This window comes from Aegilops tauschii, chromosome 7 (assembly GCF_002575655.3).
Source record: "Aegilops tauschii subsp. strangulata cultivar AL8/78 chromosome 7, Aet v6.0, whole genome shotgun sequence".
Classification (NCBI taxonomy): domain Eukaryota; kingdom Viridiplantae; phylum Streptophyta; class Magnoliopsida; order Poales; family Poaceae; genus Aegilops; species Aegilops tauschii.
This window is the reverse complement of record NC_053041.3, coordinates 123,561,617-123,584,093: the sequence shown is the minus strand read 5'-3', so window position 1 is coordinate 123,584,093 and position 22,477 is coordinate 123,561,617. Positions and strand designations below refer to the sequence as shown.

General features: G+C 42.5%; 3 protein-coding genes across 7 annotated transcripts; 2 read left to right on the top strand and 1 right to left on the bottom strand.

Moving 5' to 3' along the window:
* Window positions 1-1,768: 1,768 nt before the first annotated feature.
* On the top strand, window positions 1,769-2,559 carry LOC109732621 (uncharacterized). The gene is given in 5 exon segments (XM_040395707.1): window positions 1,769-1,802; window positions 1,858-2,213; window positions 2,216-2,283; window positions 2,372-2,461; window positions 2,463-2,559. Coding segments are annotated over 5 exon segments (645 nt in total).
* An 8,239-nt stretch (window positions 2,560-10,798) lies between these two features.
* Window positions 10,799-14,714, bottom strand: LOC109732607 (UMP-CMP kinase 4). 3 transcript variants are annotated; one of them, XM_073503834.1, is made up of 10 exons: window positions 14,515-14,714; window positions 13,493-13,539; window positions 13,171-13,225; window positions 12,938-13,055; window positions 12,704-12,860; window positions 12,490-12,570; window positions 12,287-12,394; window positions 11,533-11,604; window positions 11,363-11,405; window positions 10,799-11,148 (listed from the first exon to the last, which is right to left on the bottom strand). In XM_073503834.1, exons 2-9 carry the CDS (start codon window positions 13,535-13,537, stop codon window positions 11,397-11,399), a joined length of 645 nt encoding a protein of 214 aa, XP_073359935.1. In that variant the 5' UTR covers window positions 13,538-13,539; window positions 14,515-14,714; the 3' UTR covers window positions 10,799-11,148; window positions 11,363-11,396. The 3 variants fall into 3 exon arrangements, with proteins under 3 accessions (XP_073359935.1, XP_020147380.1, XP_073359934.1); XM_020291791.4 differs by having other exon boundaries at window positions 13,493-13,585; window positions 14,515-14,668; XM_073503833.1 differs by having other exon boundaries at window positions 12,707-12,860; window positions 13,493-13,585; window positions 14,515-14,668.
* On the top strand, window positions 14,499-21,648 carry LOC109732606 (protein FIP1). 3 transcript variants are annotated; one of them, XM_073503831.1, is made up of 14 exons: window positions 14,499-14,722; window positions 16,657-16,748; window positions 16,991-17,095; window positions 17,171-17,220; window positions 17,574-17,640; window positions 18,080-18,152; window positions 18,746-18,801; window positions 19,225-19,321; window positions 19,778-19,859; window positions 20,274-20,336; window positions 20,498-20,557; window positions 20,969-21,061; window positions 21,209-21,271; window positions 21,363-21,648. In XM_073503831.1, exons 1-14 carry the CDS (start codon window positions 14,586-14,588, stop codon window positions 21,498-21,500), a joined length of 1,176 nt encoding a protein of 391 aa, XP_073359932.1. In that variant the 5' UTR covers window positions 14,499-14,585; the 3' UTR covers window positions 21,501-21,648. The 3 variants fall into 3 exon arrangements, with proteins under 3 accessions (XP_073359932.1, XP_020147379.1, XP_073359933.1); XM_020291790.4 differs by lacking the exon at window positions 14,499-14,722 and adding an exon at window positions 14,799-15,081 and having other exon boundaries at window positions 16,657-16,744; XM_073503832.1 differs by lacking the exon at window positions 14,499-14,722 and adding an exon at window positions 14,799-15,081.
* Window positions 21,649-22,477: the final 829 nt, after the last annotated feature.

Here is a 22,477-nt window from a genome sequence, read left to right as displayed (position 1 = left end):
AACTGATTTGTTGGAAATGTGTAACTTTTTATTTCAAATGGGTGAAACATGTTATTCTAAAAATATGAAATTAAAAAAGATATGATTTTTGTGAAATAAGCCAGTGAAATGTGAAATGTGGGTTCTGAAAATGAAAACAATATGTAACTGAAATGTTAACTTATGAAAATGGTTATTTAAAAATGTGTACTAGTTTATTTCAAAAGAGAGAAATTTGTTATTTGAAAATATGGAATTGAAACAGATACCATTTTTGTGAAACAAGCTTATGAAAAGTGAAATGTGGGTTCTAAAAATGAAAACAATATGAAACCAAAATGTCATCTTACGAAACTAATTATTTTTTAAATGTGTAAAAATTTATTTGAGAAGATTGAAATATTATTTTTCAAAAATGTGATATTGAAATAGATATGATTTATGTGAAATATGTTTCATGAATTTCAAATTGATTTAAAATGTATCCAAAATCGGTCTTGTTTTAAAGGTCTTTGCGACAGGAGTTCAAATATATAAAAAGTTGGACGCCGATAACGCCCACACGTGTGGGCGTTAAGGAGTCTGCCCACACGGTTTGTGTGATGTTTAAGAGGATCAGCCCACAGGCCCCACACGCATACGTGTGGGCAAAACAAGTAATGCTCACACGCCTCTCTTTTTTCTCGCGGTCCCTCTCACATGCCTACGTGTGGGCAAAATAGATAACGCCCACACGCCCGTACGTCAAGCCTCCTACCATATAGTCCCGCACGCCCCGCGTGACAGTCACCACGCGTCCCCGTAGTTGCCATGGTCTGGACCCTCTTCCATGTTCATTTAACTGCAGTTGCCATGTCGCTAAACTACAGTTGCCATGTCGGACAACTACAGTTGCCCATGGTTGCTCAACTGCAGTTGTCATGTATGGTCTAGTCTACTGCAGTTGCCATGATTTCAAAACTTTAGGAGTTGCCACCTACTAACACTAGGAAGTTGCCATGTAGCACTACAAAAAAGGCATGGCAAAAAAACATGTTCGGGTAAAAGAGAGAGTTGCCATGTGCTCACAAGCATGCTAAGGCAGTTGCCATGTAAAAGAAAGAGTTGACATGTGCTTACGTGCACGCTAGGGCAGTTGCCATGTACCATGCAAAAACACATGGCAACTCGGGTAAAAGAGAGTTGCCATCTGCTTACAAGCAAAGCTAGGGCAGTTGCCATGTACCCTGCAGAAACACATGGCAACTGATAGCTTTGGGTGTGGGCGAGGAGACGGGCGTGTGGGCAAAGTGATAAACGCCCACACACCAGCCGCCCTCTGCGTGCGTGAAAACTGGTGTGTGGGCGAATTGCTAAATGCCCACACACCAGCCCCCCGTGTGGTGAAAAAGGACGTGTGCGCGACCGGATGAATGCCCACACACCAGCTCAGTCCTACGTGGCACACAAAAACTGCTAGAACGCGCCAAGCTTCGTGCAGAATTGGTTGGACGAGGATCCATGCGTGTGGGAGAGTTGTCAGACGCCCACACGTGTGGGCGTTAGTCTTTCCGAAAAAGTTTGGGAATTGGAATTTGGTTTATGAGATACGAAGGATTTAAGTTATTAAAGGTGAAATAAATGGATTAATTAGTTTGGAAGAGCGAAGAGAGAGAATGGCAGCACATGCATGCAAACCCTTTACCATCAGCCTAAAGCTGATTCTGATGGGATCTTGCGTATCATGTTGACATGTTTGGTAGCTGTGTATTCTTAAAGCAAAATGACTAGCTTTTTATATTGCCGCTAGATGCCAGAACCGCTCAATTTTATTTATGAGACGGGTTTGAGAGGTCCGGTTGAAGAAGCTCTTACATTAATAGGCTCCGCTCGATCTAGGTGGAGACACAAACCTAACCAGAGAAGACAAGACGGGAATAAGGTCGAGGCGGAGAGCCAGAGCCCCAGCACCCGATCCGCCGTCCCGCCGCCGCAGGAAGGACGTGCGGCATGTGCATGGCCTTCCTTGGGAGGCGGAGTGGAGGGACTGGGCGGCGCTGCCCCGCGACGTCCTGTGGGTCATCCTGAGCCTTGTCCCGCAAGCCGACGTCCTCCGCGGCGCCGGCCGCGCGTGCGCCTCGTGCCGGCGGCTGGCCCTCGACGAGCCGCTACTGTGGCGGCACATCGACCTCGCCGCTGACGAGGACGCGGACCCAGACCCACCGTCGGGCTGGCAGGCGATGGCGCGTGCCGCCGTGCGGCGCAGCGCCGGCCGCTGCGAGTCCTTCCGCGGCCGCGTCAGCAGCACCTTCCTGCTCTTCCTCGCCCGCAAGTACGCACGCACGCGAGCCGATCGATCGTATGAACCTCTCCTAAACCCGAGATCCCGACTGATAATCCGCCATGTTTCTTATCAACAAGGCGCCATTGCTGCGGAGCCTCCACGTGACGTGCTGGTACGACATGGCGAGCAGGCACTTCATCCACGCGGTGGCGAAGAAGCTCCCTGATGGAGCGAGCCTCGTTGGCCGCTCTCGTCAAGCACTGGCCGCGCCTCCGGCTGCTCCACGCCGGCGGCTGTCACACCTGGAGCCCGATTGACAAGAGTTTCCGGGAGAGGCTCGAGTGTACGATGGAGGATCTCCGACTGCCATACCGCAGCCCCCTGCCGCGTATCGATCCCACCGGTGGTGCGCGGACGGGACGTTTGCGCGGGTCAGTCGGGCGCTGAACTGCATGCATGAATATTTGAGTAAATAGCATAAAACTACCATTTTTCGTCCTATGGTTTTAAAAAACCACCACTTTTTTATTTGTGACTGATAGCTACCACTTTTTTCGTCGGTTGTCTCAAAAAACCCAAATCGCCCGTTGCTAGCGTTTTAAACCGTTTTCTGACGGTCCGGGCCCGCCTGTCAGGCCACATCAGCGCCGCGCGTGACGGCGAGGCCGTTATTCGGACCGACCGGTGCGGTCGGACCGCACCCGCTCGCTCGCTGCCGTTCTCTCTCTGTCGGCAGCATCTCTCTCTCGCTCCTCCTTCCCCCCGTGCTCTCTGTCTCCCCCGACGATGGCGGAGGCGAAGAAGAAGGACGACGGCAAGCCTGGGCCGACAGCCAGCGGCGAGGGCGGTGCTCACTCCGAGGTCAACAAGTGGCTAGGCAGCGCAAGTTTCCCGACCCAGCGCTCGTCTGGGCCACCGACGCAGGAGGTCCAAATGTTGCCGGCGTTCCGCGCGGCCAGGGCAGTGGCCAAATGCATCCACGCGGATCCAGAAGGCGGGCACCAGTGGGCCTCCTCACTTGGTGGCGTGGAGTAAGTTATGAATTGTTTTAATTATTTTTCTTAGTTTATTTATGAACTAGGGTTAGGATTTGTTTCTTATATTGTTAATGAATTAGTTCTTTGGTATATTATTATGTATACATTGTACTCAATATATGAATTAGGGTTTAGGTTTGGATGATATGTTGTGCAAGTGAAACTGTTGCATACTTTTTAACTTGAAAATCTGAAGAAATCTGAATGTGTTGTTTCTTTTTTTGCATAGTTTGGATGATGAAGTATGGGAATTGAGGCTGCATTTTCAGTGTAGAGACAACATGGAAAGGAAGTTTTCCTTATCAGAAATGAATTACCTGTTTTTGTTAGCACTTATTGAACTTGAGGGCTATGGGTTGGATACCTATCTGTCATATGTAAGGATGAGGGTAAGGGGCTGGAGGGGATTGAGGTTTTGGACAGTGATGAGAAGGTGGAGGAGATGCTAGATTTGTTTGCTGAGACGAAAATATTGAACATAACAGTGAGAGAGGCTAGTGACCCAAATCCAGCAGATGCAAACATGGACCACACCTTGCTTGAAGAGCAGATTCCAATTAGTCAAGTTGGTGATCCCATTGTTTATAGTGTTTCCCAAGAAGGTGTCCTTTTCCCTGTCTCAAATTCTTCACAGCCCCCACTTGTGCCTGTTGATCCATATTTTAACACACAACAGAGCTGTAATTTCAACAAGGGAAAAGAGGTAGTGGAAATTGAAGGCATTGAAGCAGAAGATCAAGATGAAGATGAGTTGGACAAATCCTCTTCAGATTTTGAGTTTTTCAGGGGTGATTACAGAGGGAAGAAAATTTCATACAAGTCTTGGGCTAGGGGAGAAGATGAAGGTGGTGAAGGAACAAGTCGGCACTACAGGGAAGAGGAAGAGATGGCTGAGCATTATTTTGGGGGTGCTTCTGAACCCTCAGAGTTTTGGCAGGAGCCAAATGGTTCTGAAGAAGATGATGAAGAAGAAGTTTCAGATCATGTGAAAACTGTGGCACAGAAGATACCTGTGAGGAAACAAGGCCCAACAAGCAGATCACACAGTGAGCCAGATCACAAAAAGTTTGAAGATTTCGTGCCAGAAGCTGATGAGTTCTGCTTTCCAGGTGATGAAGGCATTTCTGATGAAGAAGATGATGCACCTAGGTTGCCTTGTGGCAGCAAGAGAAAATTGAAGAAGAAGAAGAAGAAGGAGAGAATATGGTATGATTCCTCTAGGCCTGATGTACATGAACAGTTTAGGATTCATTTGTGCTTTCAGAATGTGGTAGAGTTCAGAGAAGCATTGAGAAACTACCATGTTAGGACACTTAGGAACTTTGAGTACCATAGGAATGATCCAAGTAGGATCATAGCCTGGTGCTCAGATAGAAAGCATGGTTGTGAGTTTTATATTACTGCTTCTACGATTGCCCATGAGTCAACCTTTAGCATCAAGAAGATGAATCTTGATCACACCTGTGGAGCAAGTGGAGAGAACACAAAGGTTACCATGAAGTGGGTTGCAAAGGCTGTTGAGGATACTGTAAGATCCAATCCTGGTGCAGGTGTTGAGACTATACTGAGTTATACAAAAAAAAAATTAGAGTACATGTTCCAAAAAGTTTGGCCTACAGGGCAAGGAGGAAAGCAGTTGATGTTGTGCAAGGGGATCACAAGACACAATACTACAGGTTAAGAGACTATCTGCAGTGTGTTTTGGACACAAACCCTGGTAGTAGGTGTGTTGTGACAACAAAGGAATTTGAACTCCACCCAGCACCTACCCCAAGGTTTCATTACATGTTTTATTGTCTGTTTGCTTGTAAGGAGGGGTTCCTAAATGGTTGCAGGCCTTTCATAGGTAAATCTAGTCTGTATAGTGCTTAAATAGGGATTGCATTACATGTTGCTTTTTACTAATGGATTAAAATGCAGGTCTTGATGGATGCTTCATCAAACTAAGCACTGGGCAGCAAATCCTGGCAGCAACAGGGAGGGATGGCAACAACATCTTCCCTATTGCATTTGGTGTTGTTGACAAGGAGGAGACAGATAGTTGGACTTGGTTTCTTACACAGTTAAGGACAGTAATTGGTAGTGGCAACAAGTTTGGGCCCTACACAATTATGTCAGACAGGCAAAAGGTACAACTACTCTTCATGATTTGACTGATTTTCCTTTCACTATGTACTGCTTTTCCTTGCACTATGTACTGCTTTTCCTTGCACTATGTACTGTTTTTCTCTACTTACTTCACTAGTTATTAATACAAAATCAATGAACAGGGTCTGCTCAATGCAATAGAGGATGTATTTCCTGATTCCCCTCAAAGATTTTGTTTAAGACACATATATGCCAACTTCCAATCAGCTGGGTTTAGAGGGGATGAATTGAAAAAACATCTAGACCAGGCTGCATATTCTTTCACTAAGCATGGGCATGATCTGGGCATGGAAGCATTGAAGAAAGAGAGTGAGGAGGCATGGAAGTGGTTGTCCAACATACCAGTCCATACTTGGGCCAGGCATAGAATGGATACTATATGCAAGACAGACCTTGTTGTAAACAATCTTAGTGAAGTTTTCAACAGGATTATTCTGGATGTTAGGAACAAGCCCATAAGGACAATGCTTGAAGGAATTAGGACAAAACTCATGATCAAGTTTCAGAAGATTAGGGAGAAGACAGAGACATGTAGGTGGGATATCACACCCACTTACTCTGAGATATTGGAGGAGGCCAAGAAGTGGGCAAAATATTGTGATGCATATATGGCTGGACCAGGAATTTGGCAAGTTACAAGTAGTTCAGAAAAGACCTACTGTGTAAACCTAAACAACTACACTTGTGACTGCAGGAGGTGGGATATGACAGCTATTCCATGTAGTCATGCTATAGCAGCAATGCAGAAGGTGAAGCTACACCCTGAAGATTTTGTCCATGAGTTCTTCAAGAAGCCCCTCTACTGTGAAACCTACAAGCATATTATATACCCTGTTCCAGGCCCTGATTGTTGGCCACACACCATGGGGGATGACATATCTCCTCCAGTATTCAAAGAAAAGAAGGGTAAAAAGCAGACAGCTAGGAGGAAAGGAAATTTTGAGGTGCCTGCCAAGAAGGATACATCAAGAATTGGGACAGTGACCTGTAGCAATTGCAATATGCAAGGTCACAGATAGACCACTTGTGGTGTTCCACTGAAACCCAAACTGCAGATGAGAAAGAATAATCACCAGGTATACTTATTGATAAAGAAACTTCTGTTTTATAGGCTAGGTGGTTTAATTATAATTTACTTTGTTAAATGTGCAGGAGAATAGGTCAGACTACTCTTCATCTACCAGAGCTTCTACAGGTGTGGTTGCACCCCCACCCTCACCCCCACCACCACCATCAGCACCATCAGCACCAGCCATAGCTAGGAAGAGGCCTGCAACAGCCACAACTACTCCAGGACCAGCAAAGAGGAACAAGGGAGCTGCTTCTGCTACTCCAGCACCAGCCACATCAGCACCTGCCAAGAAGACCAAAGCAACCAAGAAGACAGGGGCTCCTAGCACATCTTCACCAGCCAAGAACACAAGGTCATCCATTGCTTCTCCAGCAAAGAACACCAGAGCATCAACAGCTAGCAGAGGGTACACAGTTTTCAATGCTCCAAGGCAAGCTGCCAACTCTGAGATGGAGATTGGGTCCAAGAGGGTTAGGAAGCCAACTGGAAAGTGGAAGGCATATTTCACAGCTAGTGGTAACTACTGAAGATTCCAACATTTGAGAAAGTTGTCTTGTTGTATGAGTGCTAAAACCTAAGTGTTTGCAACCTTAAACCTATGTATTTGCTTGCTGAAACTTGAGTGTTAGCATTATGAAACCTATGTATTTGCTTCCTGAAACCAGAGTGTTTGCATTTATGAAACCTATGTATTTGCTTGCTGAAACCTAAGTGGTTGCATTATGCAACCTGAGTGTTTGTGACTTCTGGGTAGATTTAGAGAACACTAATGCAAACATTGATTCATTTATTCAAACATTCATAGATTCCACCATCCAAACTTTCTTTCATACAAAGAGTTGTACAGAAATGGAAGGGATACATAGCTCAGACTCTCATTCATACTTAAAAAAACTACTACCAACAACTCTCAATCGTAATGATCGAAGAAATGACACCACTTTGCTCTGGTAGAAGGGTGAGGAGCGAGTACTGCCTGTCTCCTAGCCCACCTGATGATCTTCCCTAAGCTCTTGCGCCTGCCGCCAGGGACAAGAACTGTGAACTCATCTGAGTTGCACTTCTCCAAGATCTTCTCTGCCAGCCTCCTCTTGAACTCCAGCTCCCACTCCACTGCCTGCACTGCAGGGCGAGCCCTTTGCCTCCTCACATCCACTGTCTGCACTGCCTCCTCTTCCTCATCTGTCACCTCCCCAAGCTCTGGATCCATCTAGGGTTTCTAGAGGTGGGGTGTGGCGGCTGTGTTCTGGAGGGAGGAGGGTGGGTGGAGTAGGCTATTTATGAGCAGTGGAGGGTGGGTGGAGTAGGCCTAGGTTTGTAAATATAACTGGGCCACAAAGCCCAGGTAGAAAGCACTAATAAACATAACTACCTTCTAAACATAAAAAGACACATAGCATACTCCAGCAGTGCTTATCACTGACTCCATAACATAGCAGAAGAGGTTCAAATACAGGCAGAATAGTCATTACAACTTAGTTCATAACTTAGCATTAAAGGTTCTAGCAGCATAACAACAGTTCTTAACATTGGCATAGACATAGACTAGATTAGCTTCACATTCCGCAAAATGTACACCCCATATCTTCACATCAGATTGTTAGGCCACATACTTATAAAGGCCTTGGATGTACTTCACCATCTGCAGAACACACATCATGAATCAAGGATGGCCTTGATTTTCTCAAGTTTCTCCTTGCTTGCATGCCCATCACTCAGCAGCTCATTCACCACATGCTCAAGCTTGGCCTTCTCTATCTTAAGCAAATCTCTCTCCTGTTCAACCTCCTTCTTTGCCTTCCTGGTATTCTTGATAATGTTAGCTTGGCTCTGTAAAATGCACCTTTGTTCCTTGGCAAGTTTGAGCTTCTCCATCTGAACCTCCAACCTAGCTCTCTCTTCTACCTCTTTCTTCTTCTTCTCAAATTCTTCCTCCTCAACTGCCTTCTGGTTATCCATGTGGCCTACCCTACCATCCTGCCAATCAAACATCTTGGACAAGCTTTGTGTACTCAATGCACAGCTTGTCATTTTCAGTCTTAAGCTTGGCCAAATGCTTCTCATACTTCTGCTTATCAACTACCCTGCCACAATTCTGTTCATGGTACATGTCCCACAGCCTGGACAAGCAATTCTGAAGAATTGGATGCCAGGGCTTGTCAACCCACTCAGTAACACCACAGTTAACACCTTCACTCTGCATTTGGAAATTGAAATATACATCACTAAGTGCACTCAATTTCATAACAACAAATCATATCAGACTAAGAAACTAAAGGTGAGGCTTAAGTAAACTGAATATGTTGTTTAATATAACTCAAACTATAACTGAAACCCAACCTGCTTGTACAAGTACATTCACAGATATATGCTTCCTATACATAAGCATTTTTGATAGTAACCATATCCCTCAATACCTTAATACAAGGCATATTGCAGTTCATCCTAAATAATACAGTGTAGGTTCAGAAGAGCAACTTGTCAACATAATACTGTGTGGGTTCAGAACAGCAACTTGTCATCCTTGTAAATACATGTGTGGGTTCAGAAGAAAATGATTCCAATTAAGGTACTATACCTGCTGCACTGGACAACCATAGAAACGCCTTCCAGTTAAGGTTCCTTCAAATGCCACACACTTAATTGGCCTCATGTGGTGCATCATGCAGGTGGGTTCAGAAAGCTCCAGCTGGCCACAGAAAAGAGGCTTCACGGTGGTGTCAGGGGTCTCCTGCATGAACAGATGAACAAAATCATCTTAGCTCACAGAACCAGACATAGATCACAAATTAATTCCCCAATCCAGCAAGAACCCTAACCCAAACCCTAGTTTTCAAGCATACATAAACATAGCTCAAACAGCAACCATAACCCTGCCTACTAAATAACAGTAAACAAAGCTTACCCTAGCTCACCAAGATGAACACTAACCTAATCTAGCTCCTAGATGAACCCTAACCCTAGCTCAGCAGATCGAAAAACTTACCAAAAGAGCCATGTCCATGCTTGTGATGTCGCACTCATCCTCTGAGCTCGTATCCCCGTCATTCCAGGAAGGCATGGCGGCGGTGGAGCTTCCACAGCGCAAGTCGCCGCCGGCGTCGAAGAGCAGAGAGGAGAGGAGCGAGAGAGTGAGAGTGAGAGCAGAGGAATGAGTGCGGGCAGGGGAGAGAGTGAGAGTGAGGGCAGGGGAGCAGAGTAATGAGCGCACGAGCGGGTGCGGTCCGACCGCGCCGGTCGGTCCGAGTAACGGCCGTTACCGGCCTCGCCGTCACGCGCGGCGCTGACGTGGCCTGACAGGCGGGCCCGGACCGTCAGAAAACGGTTTAAAACGCTAGCAACGGGCGATTTGGGTTTTTTGAGACAACCGACGAAAAAAGTGGTAGGTATCAGTCACAAACAAAAAAATGGTGGTTTTTTGGAACCATAGGACGAAAAGTGGTAGTTTTATGCTATTTACTCTGAATATTTGGACACCTGGCTCAAGTTCAGTTAACTCAGGTCTTATTTACCGGTTCAGCGACAAGGCCACACACCTGTTGATTTCCTCGACCGTTCCCCTTCCCTTACACTAGTACTATCTGGAATCGCTCCAAGTTCTTCCCTGTTTGGCTCTAAAGTTCTAACTGAAAGACAAGCAAAAATTGGCGGTTATTTATCCAGAAGTTGACTGGGCTTGGATTATGTATCTGGAGTTCTGGTTGTCAATTGATTAAATACCCGGTAAGTATTTTGGCGCAAATACAAAATAATACTCAGCCTCAGCCGTGAGCAATGTTGTTGCTGCTGTCCCAGCGACGCCGCCTTCATCAACGCCACATTCTTGCGTGTTGCAACGTTGTGATCCTAATCGTAATTTTAATCTATACGTCGTGAACATTTTTGCATCCATCTATCCATTTCAGGAAGAAATACATAGAAATGAAGGCAAAAGCGTCAATCGACTCAACACAATGATAAATCATACCCCTATTATAGACTCTGTTTTTGGGTATTTTATCAACTGACAGACAACTTTAGGGTACATAATGCAAGTCTAATCACCTTGTGGACAAATAACCATTTTGTCTGAAATGCCCGCTACTGTGATATCAGCCTTTGATAACATAGGTAATAAGTACTCCCTCCGTTCCTAAATATTTGTCTTTCTAGAGATTTCAAATGGTCACCACATACGGATGTATATAGACATATTTTAGAGTGTAGATTCACTCATTTTGTTCCGTATGTAGTCACCATTTGAAACCTCTAGGAAGACAAATATTTAGGAACGGAGGGAGTAGTTTTGAACAAAAGACATAATGCATATGGCTTAATTGCAATCTTTTCCCGAAGGCCAAACAGAATTGCTACTGAATCACAAACGACAAGTGATGTGGCCGAATGAGTAATTGCAATCTTTTTTCCTGACAAGATATCATTAACCATGTCCATAAAGACTACATAACTTGACGATAGTACCGAATGGGACGGTAGGTTGCGGCAGCGAGGTGGGCACACAGGTAAACTGATATGTGCTCCAGTTCCTCTATACTCACTAATGAAGATCAGAAATAGTTATAAATCAGATGATGAACTATCTAGTGGCATCCTGGCAGGGTAGCGCGCCGTGAGCTTCCACCCTTTTCCTTCGGTACTCCTGGGGTCACCTGAAAACACACGTAGTGGAAGCCATGAGGCCACGCACGACAACAGCAGCAGTAACAGTTTATTTCATCGAGCAAGTCTGGCCGAGTAGGTTTCCATCCTACTTCATGATTACGGCCCTAAGTGAGTGGCAGATGGAAATTATGACTTTTAAGTTCTCACTTTCAATGTTGAGTTGATGGAACAGAAAAAAAAAACAGTTAAGAGAGCTCATACCGTTTTAGCGAACCACATATTTTTCGCATGAGCGCTATGCGGCCTGATTGAGAAGAACATATTGTTACCATTTGCAAAAAGACGGTCTGTCGTAAATAATGGTATTTATATTTCATCTGTGAACTAAGAAATTATCGAAACTTAGTCAATTGGGTATGAAATGACATTACCTTTGGGCCATAAGACTGGAAAATGGTTTTCACATCTTCAAACACCTCAGGGATTGGTTTTGCAGCATTAATCTGGTTAAACAGTGGATTGGACAACAGGTGATCAAAGTGCATACATCGAGAAAGCATATCAACCAAGCGCTAATGGAAGAGCATACACAAAAAATAAAGTCCTGACACACTGAAAATTTTGATACATCGGTTTGTAGAAATGCACCTATTTGTTCGCTACTATATATTCTCTACAGCCTCTACTCAAGGATGAGATATTCATTCCAAATTCCCAATGTCCCTGCTGATAGTATGCTCTGTTGTGTGGCACTGGTTCACTGAGATCAGTGTATTCTATAAATTACTTGTTTCCACCATGCTTGAATTCATGTGTGCTTATTATTGATATTCCAGGTATCACCTGCACTCAGTTAGACCCTGAACTACAGGAGCATTTACGAGATATACTAAAAAATTCTACAGCATGGCTCTTAATTTATGAAAAGTCGATACATGAGGCTGTTAACAATGAACTGTTCTACAGAAGAATGACATATGCTTTTGCACTCAAAATCATACCCCCTTCTTAACCTAGCCTTTGAATCATAGTACTCAACTATATGTAGCTGGATTGTACAAAAATACTGAATCGTTTCCTGGTGATATGTGCCTATTATAAATCACAACGAGTATTTATGTGACACTGAAGAATAAGTTGTTGTGCAGAAGCGTGTCACATCCTTTTACATAAAAATGGATATACCTTCTTAACCTTGCCCTTAGAGTCATAGTACTGAACTACAGGCAAACTTGATTCTTCAAAAACTCTGAATCTTTTCCTGATAGTCTCAATGTTATCGTCAGCTCTTCCCTGCAGTTGATCAACAAAGGAAAACAATGTTAGAAGCAATGAAGAGATCATGTCACATACAACCCAGCAAATAAACATAAGAGATTAACTCTAACCTGATTGCGACCCAGAAGACGCCTTACCAACTCTTCCTCAGAACAATCAAAGAATAGCACAAACTCAGGAGATATTTTTATCTGCAGTAATGTAAAATAACTAAAGGTTGTTAGCTTGCTTTTAAAACACAAAAGGAAAAGGTCAAAGTACCAAATAATTTTGAAGTTAGGAACTCTATTATTTTATAGAAGTCCGAAAACAAAGTGGGCTTACAACATTCTCAAATGACAGACGGTTTTCTTGATTCCTTGGAAATCCATCAATGAGGAATTTGTCATTTTCACTTTTTATCATAGCTTCTTGTAAGAGCTTTACGGTTATCTCAGATGGAACAATTTTCCCTTCCTTTATAATGCTGTCAATCATGGTTCTGTAGGAAAAAATAGCCATGTAAGTGTTATTAATAAAATAAGGAATATAGCCTCTGGGGTCGAGCGGGTTTGTTACCCATTCTCAGAACCAGACTTGATTTCTGAGCGCAACAGCTCTCCAGCACTAAGATGTGTAAATCCGAAATGCTCCACAATATTGCTACATTGTGTACCTTTTCCACTTCCAGGACCACCTGTGGATTTGCATAAAATGAGAAACCATGAATTGGCAGCAGCATAGGTACTGACAGCAAGCTCATTTTCCACTATGAAGAAGTTGGAGCCATCGTTACAGAATACAGAAGTTACCTAGAACAAATACAACTGCGACTTTCTTCCCACCCAAGATATTCACAGTACCATCCTGCAATACGAGCAATTCAATCGATCAAAGTAAGAATGTGAGGATTTAATCCAGGATTTACTTCACTGGTAACACTGAAAATGGAATCAAAATTTAATAGAACATTGAGATTGAGGGTACCTGCCTTACATATTAATGAGCATGTATAACGTACGTGTCATGTACAGTTTTAAACTACAAAGCAATGGGATGCATAGATGGAAGACTCAAAAGTAATCTAGGAATCCAGTAACAACTGCAAGTTTTACCCTAATGTGAAAAACATACCTCCTGCTCGGCAACAGGCACTGAAGCATCCATGGCTGTGCTCATTGCTGCAAGCATTCCATGACTCAGGTTGAGCAAGCAACGGATAATAAACTTTGGATAGCTCAGCATAAAAGAGGGAAAGTGTCAAGACTACTCTACTGTAAACTGGCAGTGCAGCAGAACGTAGCAAAATTAAACTAAATAGTTAGCAAGAAAGGAGATGAGCTTGCAGTTTCTTTTATTTCCATGATTTTAAGATTTGAAATGCTGAACAAATGAGGCCATAATTTTGCTTCAGCTGCAGTAACAGTATATAGACAAACCATCTTATCTCATTGTGACTACAGTCTACAGCTATTCATTTTTCATCACGATTTCCCCTTAGATTTCTTGATTCATAGCTCTGATTATAAATTGTGCACGCAGATGAGCCATCAACATTTCAAGAGAGAAAAGTTGACATGCACAGTCCTGTAAGCCTACACTCTTTCTTCAGGGTTGAATTAGCCTACGCGTACGCGATACATTAGCATTTTATACACAATCATCGCTGTACATAAAGTCACTCTTGACCACTTATATTTGGCACTACTTACACAAACCCTATGCCGCTCATTCTAAATATTGGATTTGCTGCTCTGTAACAAAGTATCAAACACAAGGCAACAAAAATGACGGCAACCACTCCTAGATGTGGCTAGTGGTACACAACCCTCTGTTATTTGATTATTTCTTGGTCGGATCCATACCCTACGCTGCCATTGCCAGGCGGCTCAGCGCAGGAGATCACTCCACCAGAACCTAACCAGTAAGCCACTAGAGGTCTCTGTTAGAGTATCTCGCTATTTTGGGGAACCTTTTCCCCAATAAATAGAGCCAATTTAGTGGTTAAAAGCATCCATGAATCCATCAGGCAGACAAGCAAGCAGACCTAGCCATGGAGCTTATTTTGACCTACCGCTTCTACGCTATAGGCTAGACAATCAAACCGGGATGAGAAGTGTGGCAGAGCACAGAGAATCGGTTCGAGAAACACGTACCCTACTTGTCGAGCTGGGCGGGCCGCTAGAAGTGGGTCCAATCGGCGAGAGTGGTACCGGATAGCAGGGAGATGGACGGAGAGGGAGGCGCGGCGGCGAAGGGAGGAGCGGAGGAGGTCGGCGGTGACGGCGACGGCGGCGGCGAGAGGAGTGAGGAAAGGACCCGGCTGAAAAAGTGGCCGCACTCCAGCCAGTTATGGCCAGCCAGGTGCCTCAGCAGACCGTCTCCCTGCCGTTGGATTGCGATCGAACGGTTGCTACTGGGCGAAACGGTTCCGCGGTGGAGAGGGGCCACCACGCCTCTCGCCGTTTTGCGTCGTCTTCCTCGGCGGCGCTGCGCCGCTACCCCGCAGAAACGCTAGAGTCCGCACTGGTCTACCGTGGTCTAGGCGGCTGCTCGTCGGCCGATCCTCTATCCGATCCGACTCCGGAGTGCTGGGAGGGGGCGCCACGCTGACGGCTCCAGCCGCGGCGTCGGCGGGCGCAGGCGGCGGAGGAGATGGCGCACGAGCGGCGCGGCGCGGCGGCGGCGTCCGCGGCTGCGCACGACGCTGCAGGGGAAGCACTGTGAGTCGCCGCAACCCTGGCTCGACGCTCGCTCTAGTTATGCTTGTGGCGGAGGAATTCGATCTGGCTTCAGAGATCCGCCCCCGTAACCGCACCATGGTGCTTGTAGAACATGCCAGATCCCTGATCTGATCTTGTAGCCCCTCTTCGAGGGAGGAATCATATCGTAGTTTGCTGAATCCGTGGACAGCAACCTGCCTCCGCTCTGCTGCATGTTGTGCATATGGTTTGCGAAGCTCTGTGTGACTTTGGGCAGTGTGGCTGGGGAGGAACTAAGGGCAGTCCGTGTGTAAAATGTTGTATATCATCGTTTAGATACAAGCTCATGTGCTGCCTTTTCATCGTTGGTGCAGAGTTTGACTGGTTTAGCTATTTCATGACCCATTTGTGTGTGAGGGAGGCACCAGTTGCATGTCCATGTAGCAATTCTGAGTTTAAGGTGGTCAACCACCTTGATAGTCTATGTGATTATTGTGATGATGCATGATATATGATTTGTTTTGATGCAAGTTCATGAATATATGATGGTATCTTGTCTAAATCCAATAAGTAAACAAATAGCGGCAGTTTTAGACTTTCAGTCTGTATCTTTCTTTTCTTGAGAAACAAAATTACTTTTCATCGATGATGAGAAGAACACTCTATATACTTAGATAAGGCACACCCCACAGCACACTCACACAATCACTAAAAAAAAATGAGCTGTTGCATGAACAACAACATGCTGCGTAAAGGAGCTTTTTGAGGAAAAAAACTGTAAATGATCTTCATATAAGTTCACTATATTGGTTATAAATTTGAAGTTATGTTTTATTGGTGGACATTTGCGTTAACATTTCATCAAGAGAAGCAAATTTGTAGTCATTTAGTGAACAAAAAGATCTTAGTCTCTGTCATGTAGTTTTATTTTTACCGTTCAGGTTTGATAATTGCAGTGATCACACAGGGCTCTGCAGTGGTCCTGGTTTTTCTGTGATTTGTTGTTTTCCATGCACAACAGTTTTGCAACGCAATGACAGTGCTGTCATCTTTCATACAGGCTCTTATTTTCCATCATAGTTTAGTATTCTCTCTTTTGTTGATGTTAACCTTAGTTTTCCTTATACTTGGTACATTTCATAGTGCAATTGCAATGAACATACGCCTCACGATATTTTTCCTGAATGTGTTTATGTTACGTAAAAACTCTTCCAATCATGTATTACTTTTTTATTAGTCTTTTGCTTTGTCAAGCCACAGCAGCAGGATTTATGTTTTTCCATTTTTTGTGTGTGTTTGCTTTGTCTGCCTTTTACGTATGCCACTATATCAGCGGTGCCTAGTTTTCTGAATACAAACATCACTAGTACAAGGATAAGCATAAACAACAACAACCTTTAGTCCCAAACAAGTTGGGGTAGGCTAGAGGTGAAACCCATAAGATCTCGCGGCCAACTCATGGCTCTGGCACCTGGATAGCAAGCTTCATAAGCATAAATAGCAACACCAAGTATTATATGATTGCATTTAATTCATTTCTTCTTATGTTGATCTGTTGTTGCAATCTGATTTCCTCCTTTCCTACCATTTCTCCAGATTTGTTGACGTAGTACATGAAGCCCCTCTATCTGGTCAGCGGCAGCCTCGAAGCATAGTTGGTGGCACTCTGTACTGTATCTTATTGGCAAGTGAATATTTGCTAGGTTTCCATTATTTTATTAATAGTTGTAGACCATGTTATCTTTTCTTATTTTGCTGGAGAGACCTTTGAAACATGTTTTTACTTCATCTTACTTTATATTTAGCCAGGAGAATATATGTATCTTATGCCTGCTAGTCCCTTTCACTCCTTTAATTGTGCTACTGTTTTCCTTTCTCCCTTGCAGTTTCTGGCAGCTGTGTGATTAACTTCTTCTTCTTCTCTAGGCAGGTTATGCTGGTGTTGTCATAGCAGCTCCATGGATATTTGTTCTTATACCAGACATGATCCTTCCATTGCTATGCAGCTGCAATGTTCTGCTTCTTATTATTACAGGTTCTTGTTTAATTTACTGGTTATCTATACTGGTAGATTTTCTATGGAGTAACCTCTAACAGAAATTTGCTACAGGTATATTCCAACAATATTGGGTCCATCAGGTCACAAAAGTGCGACTACAGGTACGTCACGAAAGAAAAGAAAGAGAAGGTCTTTATGAATTCTGTGTCAGCGCAAATAGAGGATTGACACATTAATATTGCCGATGATGTGTAATTTCAAAAATATAAAAGGGCTATCAACCATCAGTGTGTAGCCATGAACCATTCACTGTTATGGTTTGCTGCGACTAAAGTCTGTTCATTAACCTTTGTTTTAAGTCATGGCTAAATGTTACATATTAGCTCTGTAATGTTTACTTGATGATACAGTGCTCGAGCTTTATAATTCCTTGGATCTAATTTTATGTTAGTTGGGATCTTTTATTGGTATAGTGTTATCATACCATTTACCAAGCTTCATCCTGTAAATGCAGGGCTACTATGATTTAAGCCAAAAACTGAAGCGCATTGCTCGAGTTCCATTTGCCGCTATTGCTTGCGGTAAGTATTAGCTAACCAATGTGTGCTACGGAGTATCTGCTATGTTCTAATGCCAGCACCTACCATTTATTTCTTTAAACCTTCAAGGAGAATTATTGTACTAAGAAACTGCTATTCTTCTGATCTGCATTGCATTTTGTAGTGAATATGTTGGTACCTGGGTTGTTTTTACCTCAGCCTGGACATTATGTGGTAGAATCTATACTGGTTTGGCTGTTATTATATTTCTGCATCTGCTGATTTGGTAACACATTCATGCTAGTTGCTGGTACCTTAGATAGAACAAAAACCACGACATTTATTTTGGAACGGAGGGAGTATAATATTGTTATTTCTTTTTATTTTACATTTTACATTAATTATTTGGAGTAAAATCAACATGTTTGATCTCTTTATGCAATTATAGTGACGAATTATTTTGTTAAAAATATGGTTGCAGGTACTGCCCTATTGCTCTTAATTCTAGTTTGGCAGCCTCAAGTAGAAGTATTATCAATTTCAGTTTTGCTCAGGTACAGTTCTTATGTTGAGTTGAGTATAAGCTTTCCTTAAGTTAACCTTGTCATTAACATAAAAGGTTAAGATGACCATAAGCTGCATTCTGTAAATAAAAGCATTATTGGTATCTTTAGGATGAAAATGTAAGGAATGCATTTGCATAGTTTATGCCATTTTGAGGTGGAGGTTTAGTATTCTTTTATACTGATATCATGACATGTGAAGCTCTTGGTTATTCAGGAAGTTCAAGGTTTATTATAGGAGCGTGTAGGATACAGTAAATATGGTTATAATTCTTTAGTGCACCTGGTGTTAGGTGCATAGTGAACTTCAGTTTTAGATTATTATCATCACTTTGTTAGAGTAAAAATGATTAGGTAGGCAAGCTACACACAAAAAATACTTGTTAAATCTTGTGCACTGCCCTCAGCGGAACTTATGATGCATACTGACGTATTATGTCTTTCCGACTTTAATGATATTTCAGTACGCATATGCTAAATTGGTTTCTTATGTAGCGGGATACTGCGGCTATTCTGCTTTGGTTCTAAAGAGAAATGAAACACTCCTATGTGGTTTTTAATGCTATCACTTTTTAATTATGCAGGGTTGCACTAGTTGTTGAAGTGATATCCGCTGGATGTTTCATGAGCTTATACATAGGTGGATTCTGTTGTGTGGTTTAACTATTTTATTCTTGTGTATGTTGCAGCCAGCATAAATTACTAGTCATTTTTCGGTAACTTTTTGGGCTTGACTTCCTTTAACTGTTTGTGGCCGTGTAGTGTTGGAAAGTTCATTAACCATCTTCCTAGATTTTTAATTCCTGTCAACAATTAACTTTGTTTTTCCTTGAATCACAGTAGACAATAGATCAAGAAACATGCAATAAGCCTTACTTACCAGATGGTAATTCTGCATATTTGTTCATTAATCATTAATTACATGGTGATTCCAGATGTAGTCTCGTTAGTTATTAAGGGTTCTCTGACTTTTGTTCAGTCGATAGCTCCCAATCATTTCTTGCAAGCAATTAGATGACATTTTGTAATAGTATGTCTGTCTTTTCTAAATTTTGATATGCAGGGCACATCCATAAATACAACTCTTTGAATGAGCAGCCTGACATTCTACGGCCACTTTATTCTGCACTGCAACCATCTAGTTCGGTGGAAGAGATAAGGTACAATATATTTGTTGCTTCATTAATAATCACATGGACTTAGTAAGGTACAATATATTATCACATGGACTTGATATGGTTTACCTAATTATATTGGTTGTGTGTTTTTTCTTGGCAAATACTAACTGCTTATGCAAATGCTTTTCCGTTTTAGTAAAAGCACGTGTGTTTTAACATCTAAAAATTCCTTCATAGGAGTATACTCCTATCTTTGCATGTACAACTGTCTGTTCTTTCACTGAGTGCCACCACACCCAGTTATTGTGTGTTTGCTTTTATGATAATGTAGGGTATAGTCTCGTAGAGAAGAGGAGCTTTGTGGTAATATTTCGAATATCAAAAATAGAAATCAATGCCATTTTGAAAGCTTGTAGCCATCAGTGAACTTTCTTCATGAAATCAATTAACATTCCTGTCATTTGAGCTTTCTGGGTTGATACAATAATATATTTGCAGGTACTATGATTCTCGTCTGTCTGACCAACAAATGGCATTGCTCCAGTACCAGAGGGAGAATATTCATTATCTGAGTGAAGAGGTACTTGGAATAATTCTTTTTTTTCATGTACTTGATTAGCAACTGCATTTACTGGCCATGTTTATTTTCCTCGATTATGTTATTATCAAAGAATAGTCAAGTAGTAGAGAATATTATTAAAGAGAAAGATTTTCAACTGTTGTCCTTACAATATACATGTGTTGTAATTTAGTCTGTTACTCATTTGGCATCATTGATCATTCCTATTTTCTTTCTAGATACTGGCTGGGCACAGCACACCGTTGCAGAAAGTGGTTAATGGCATGTGTTGTAATAAGTTTTGACATTTTGTACATGTTGTCATTACAAAGTAGAATAGTCAATGCATTACACGCTACGAACAATTTCTGATTTATGCTATTAGAATAGTGGTGTTGCGTTGATTGATTAATGTGGGTTTTTTTTCTACATCAGGTGCTTAGGTTGCAAGAAAGCTTAAGTAAGTACCATAGAAGTGTTGCTGCCAGCACTCCTCAGGTTCAAATTAAATCTACCGCCAAACCTTTGCCTGCCATCCGTTGAATGCTTAAGCAGACTAAAAACTGTTAATGTTAATTATTTGTAAATCAACCTGCTTAATGTTGGATGAATCGGCGCATCATGATTTAGTATTTATGTTTCTCATCTTATTTCGCCAGGTTGATCTTACTCATCTTTTGGCGTCTCGTGATCAAGAACTTCGTGCACTGTCTGCTGAGGTAATTGCTCTCGGTCAACCAGATATTGCACACTATGCATACGGCAGAGGTGGTATCAACACCTAAAAATATTTGGTGTTTGAACTACCTTTTCTACATCACTTTATTTTCATAACTGCAAAGTAGTAGTAGTTATTTCTGAATTAAGTGAATGGTGAGGTTGGTTGTTGAGTGTCAGTGTGTTCCACCACTTGTGTCAGACCAATCTGTAGGATATATACTTGGTGGATAATTTTCTCTTTCTGCCTCTGTTCATACTCTAAATGTTACTGAGACTTCGACTTGGATAAGTACAGTGCTGGGCGAACAAGAATACTAAAGCTATTCTTTGTTAGCTTAAGGATATGTAGATCATACTTTTCTGTTAATAGTCCAGCATGGACTAATACTTTGCTCATCTATCATTTATAGATGAATCAAGTGCATTCGGAGCTTCGTCTTGCTCGTGGTTTGATTGCTGAGAAGGACTCAGAGATCCAGCACATTCGTGGGAACAACAATCAAGTATGTTACTGTTAAGTTTTGTGTGTCTGTCCGCAAATTTTGCGGTAGTCGGATAATAGTTCCAAGTCGGTTCTGGCAAAATATATATGACTCGTTGTAAGAGGAGGCAAAGCATTATTTGTTGATGGTGAACATGATAACATGCAGTACGTTGAAGAAAACGAGAGACTAAGAGCTATCCTTGGCGAATGGAGCACTCGAGCAGCAAAGGTAATCATGAATGACAGAACCTGATGTTTGTTTTAAGTTTTAACAGAAGCATTTCCCTTATCATCATCTCGTTCACGTGTGTACTTGACAGCTTGAGAGAGCGCTTGAGGCTGAGAGAGTGTCGAACATGGAACTGCAGAAGAACCGCGCAAAGCTCAAACGCCAATCAACCAGGGAGAAAATACCTGATATTCCTCAATCAGAGAGTTCCTCCATAGGTGTGCTCTAGCTTATGTGATTGTGTCAGCAGTTTTTGTGTAACAATCCATGGGTGAAATTTGTGGCGTCATGTGAAGATTTGAACCTTCAAACCTCGGAGATCAGTTAGTTGTAGATTGAAGTACAGTAGTAATGAGAAATGTTGTATGTTGGCTGTATGGGAGCACTTGTAAATATGCAGTACTACGATTAAAAGTAGTACTTCCTTCGTTCGGAATTACTTGTCGCATAAATGGATGTATCTAGACGTTTTTTAATTCTAGATACATCCATTTTCGATACAAATAATTCCGAACGGAGGGAGTAGAACGGTGCGGTTTCTGGAGCTGTGACGTTTTGGTGTCTCCTGGGCTCTATGTAGCCTGCTGTTCTAAAAAAAAATTAGGAATCTCGCATTGAGAAGTCACAAAAAGATTCTATTTTTTTATCTGCATGTACATACATGTCTGTAAAATTTTGTGAAAGTAATGTTAATTTGTAGCCCACAAGAAAAGAGAATTATTATTAACAAAACTGTGGATACATTCTAGTTCACATCTAAATGTACAGGCTCCATAATTGTTTTTGAAACAGAGGCAAAAGGCTTGCCTCATTCATTACTCGAGGAGTTTAGAGTGCATGCAGGTTCTATAATGCATTTGTGAAGTTTCTGTCAACTCAGAATTTTCCTGATATATCTTGAGCTGTTCTTTACTTGTTCCAAACAGCCCCCGTGTTCTAGCATTCTCTCATTTTTCTTTTCCGACATCCGGGTAAAGCGATGAACCCTTACGCACCCCAGCTGGGGCGCGGGGAAAGGCATCCATCCGCTATGCAATGGGCGTGGCGGCTGGCTGCTGGTGTTGCACATAGGGACATGGCACGAGCACCCTAGCTGGCTAATTTTTTTTAAATAATACATTTTTTTATTAATTTTCATAAATATTACGCTGGGTAAAAAAAAATTAAAAATAATACACCGTCGGCCCGCTGCAGGCCGACTGGGTC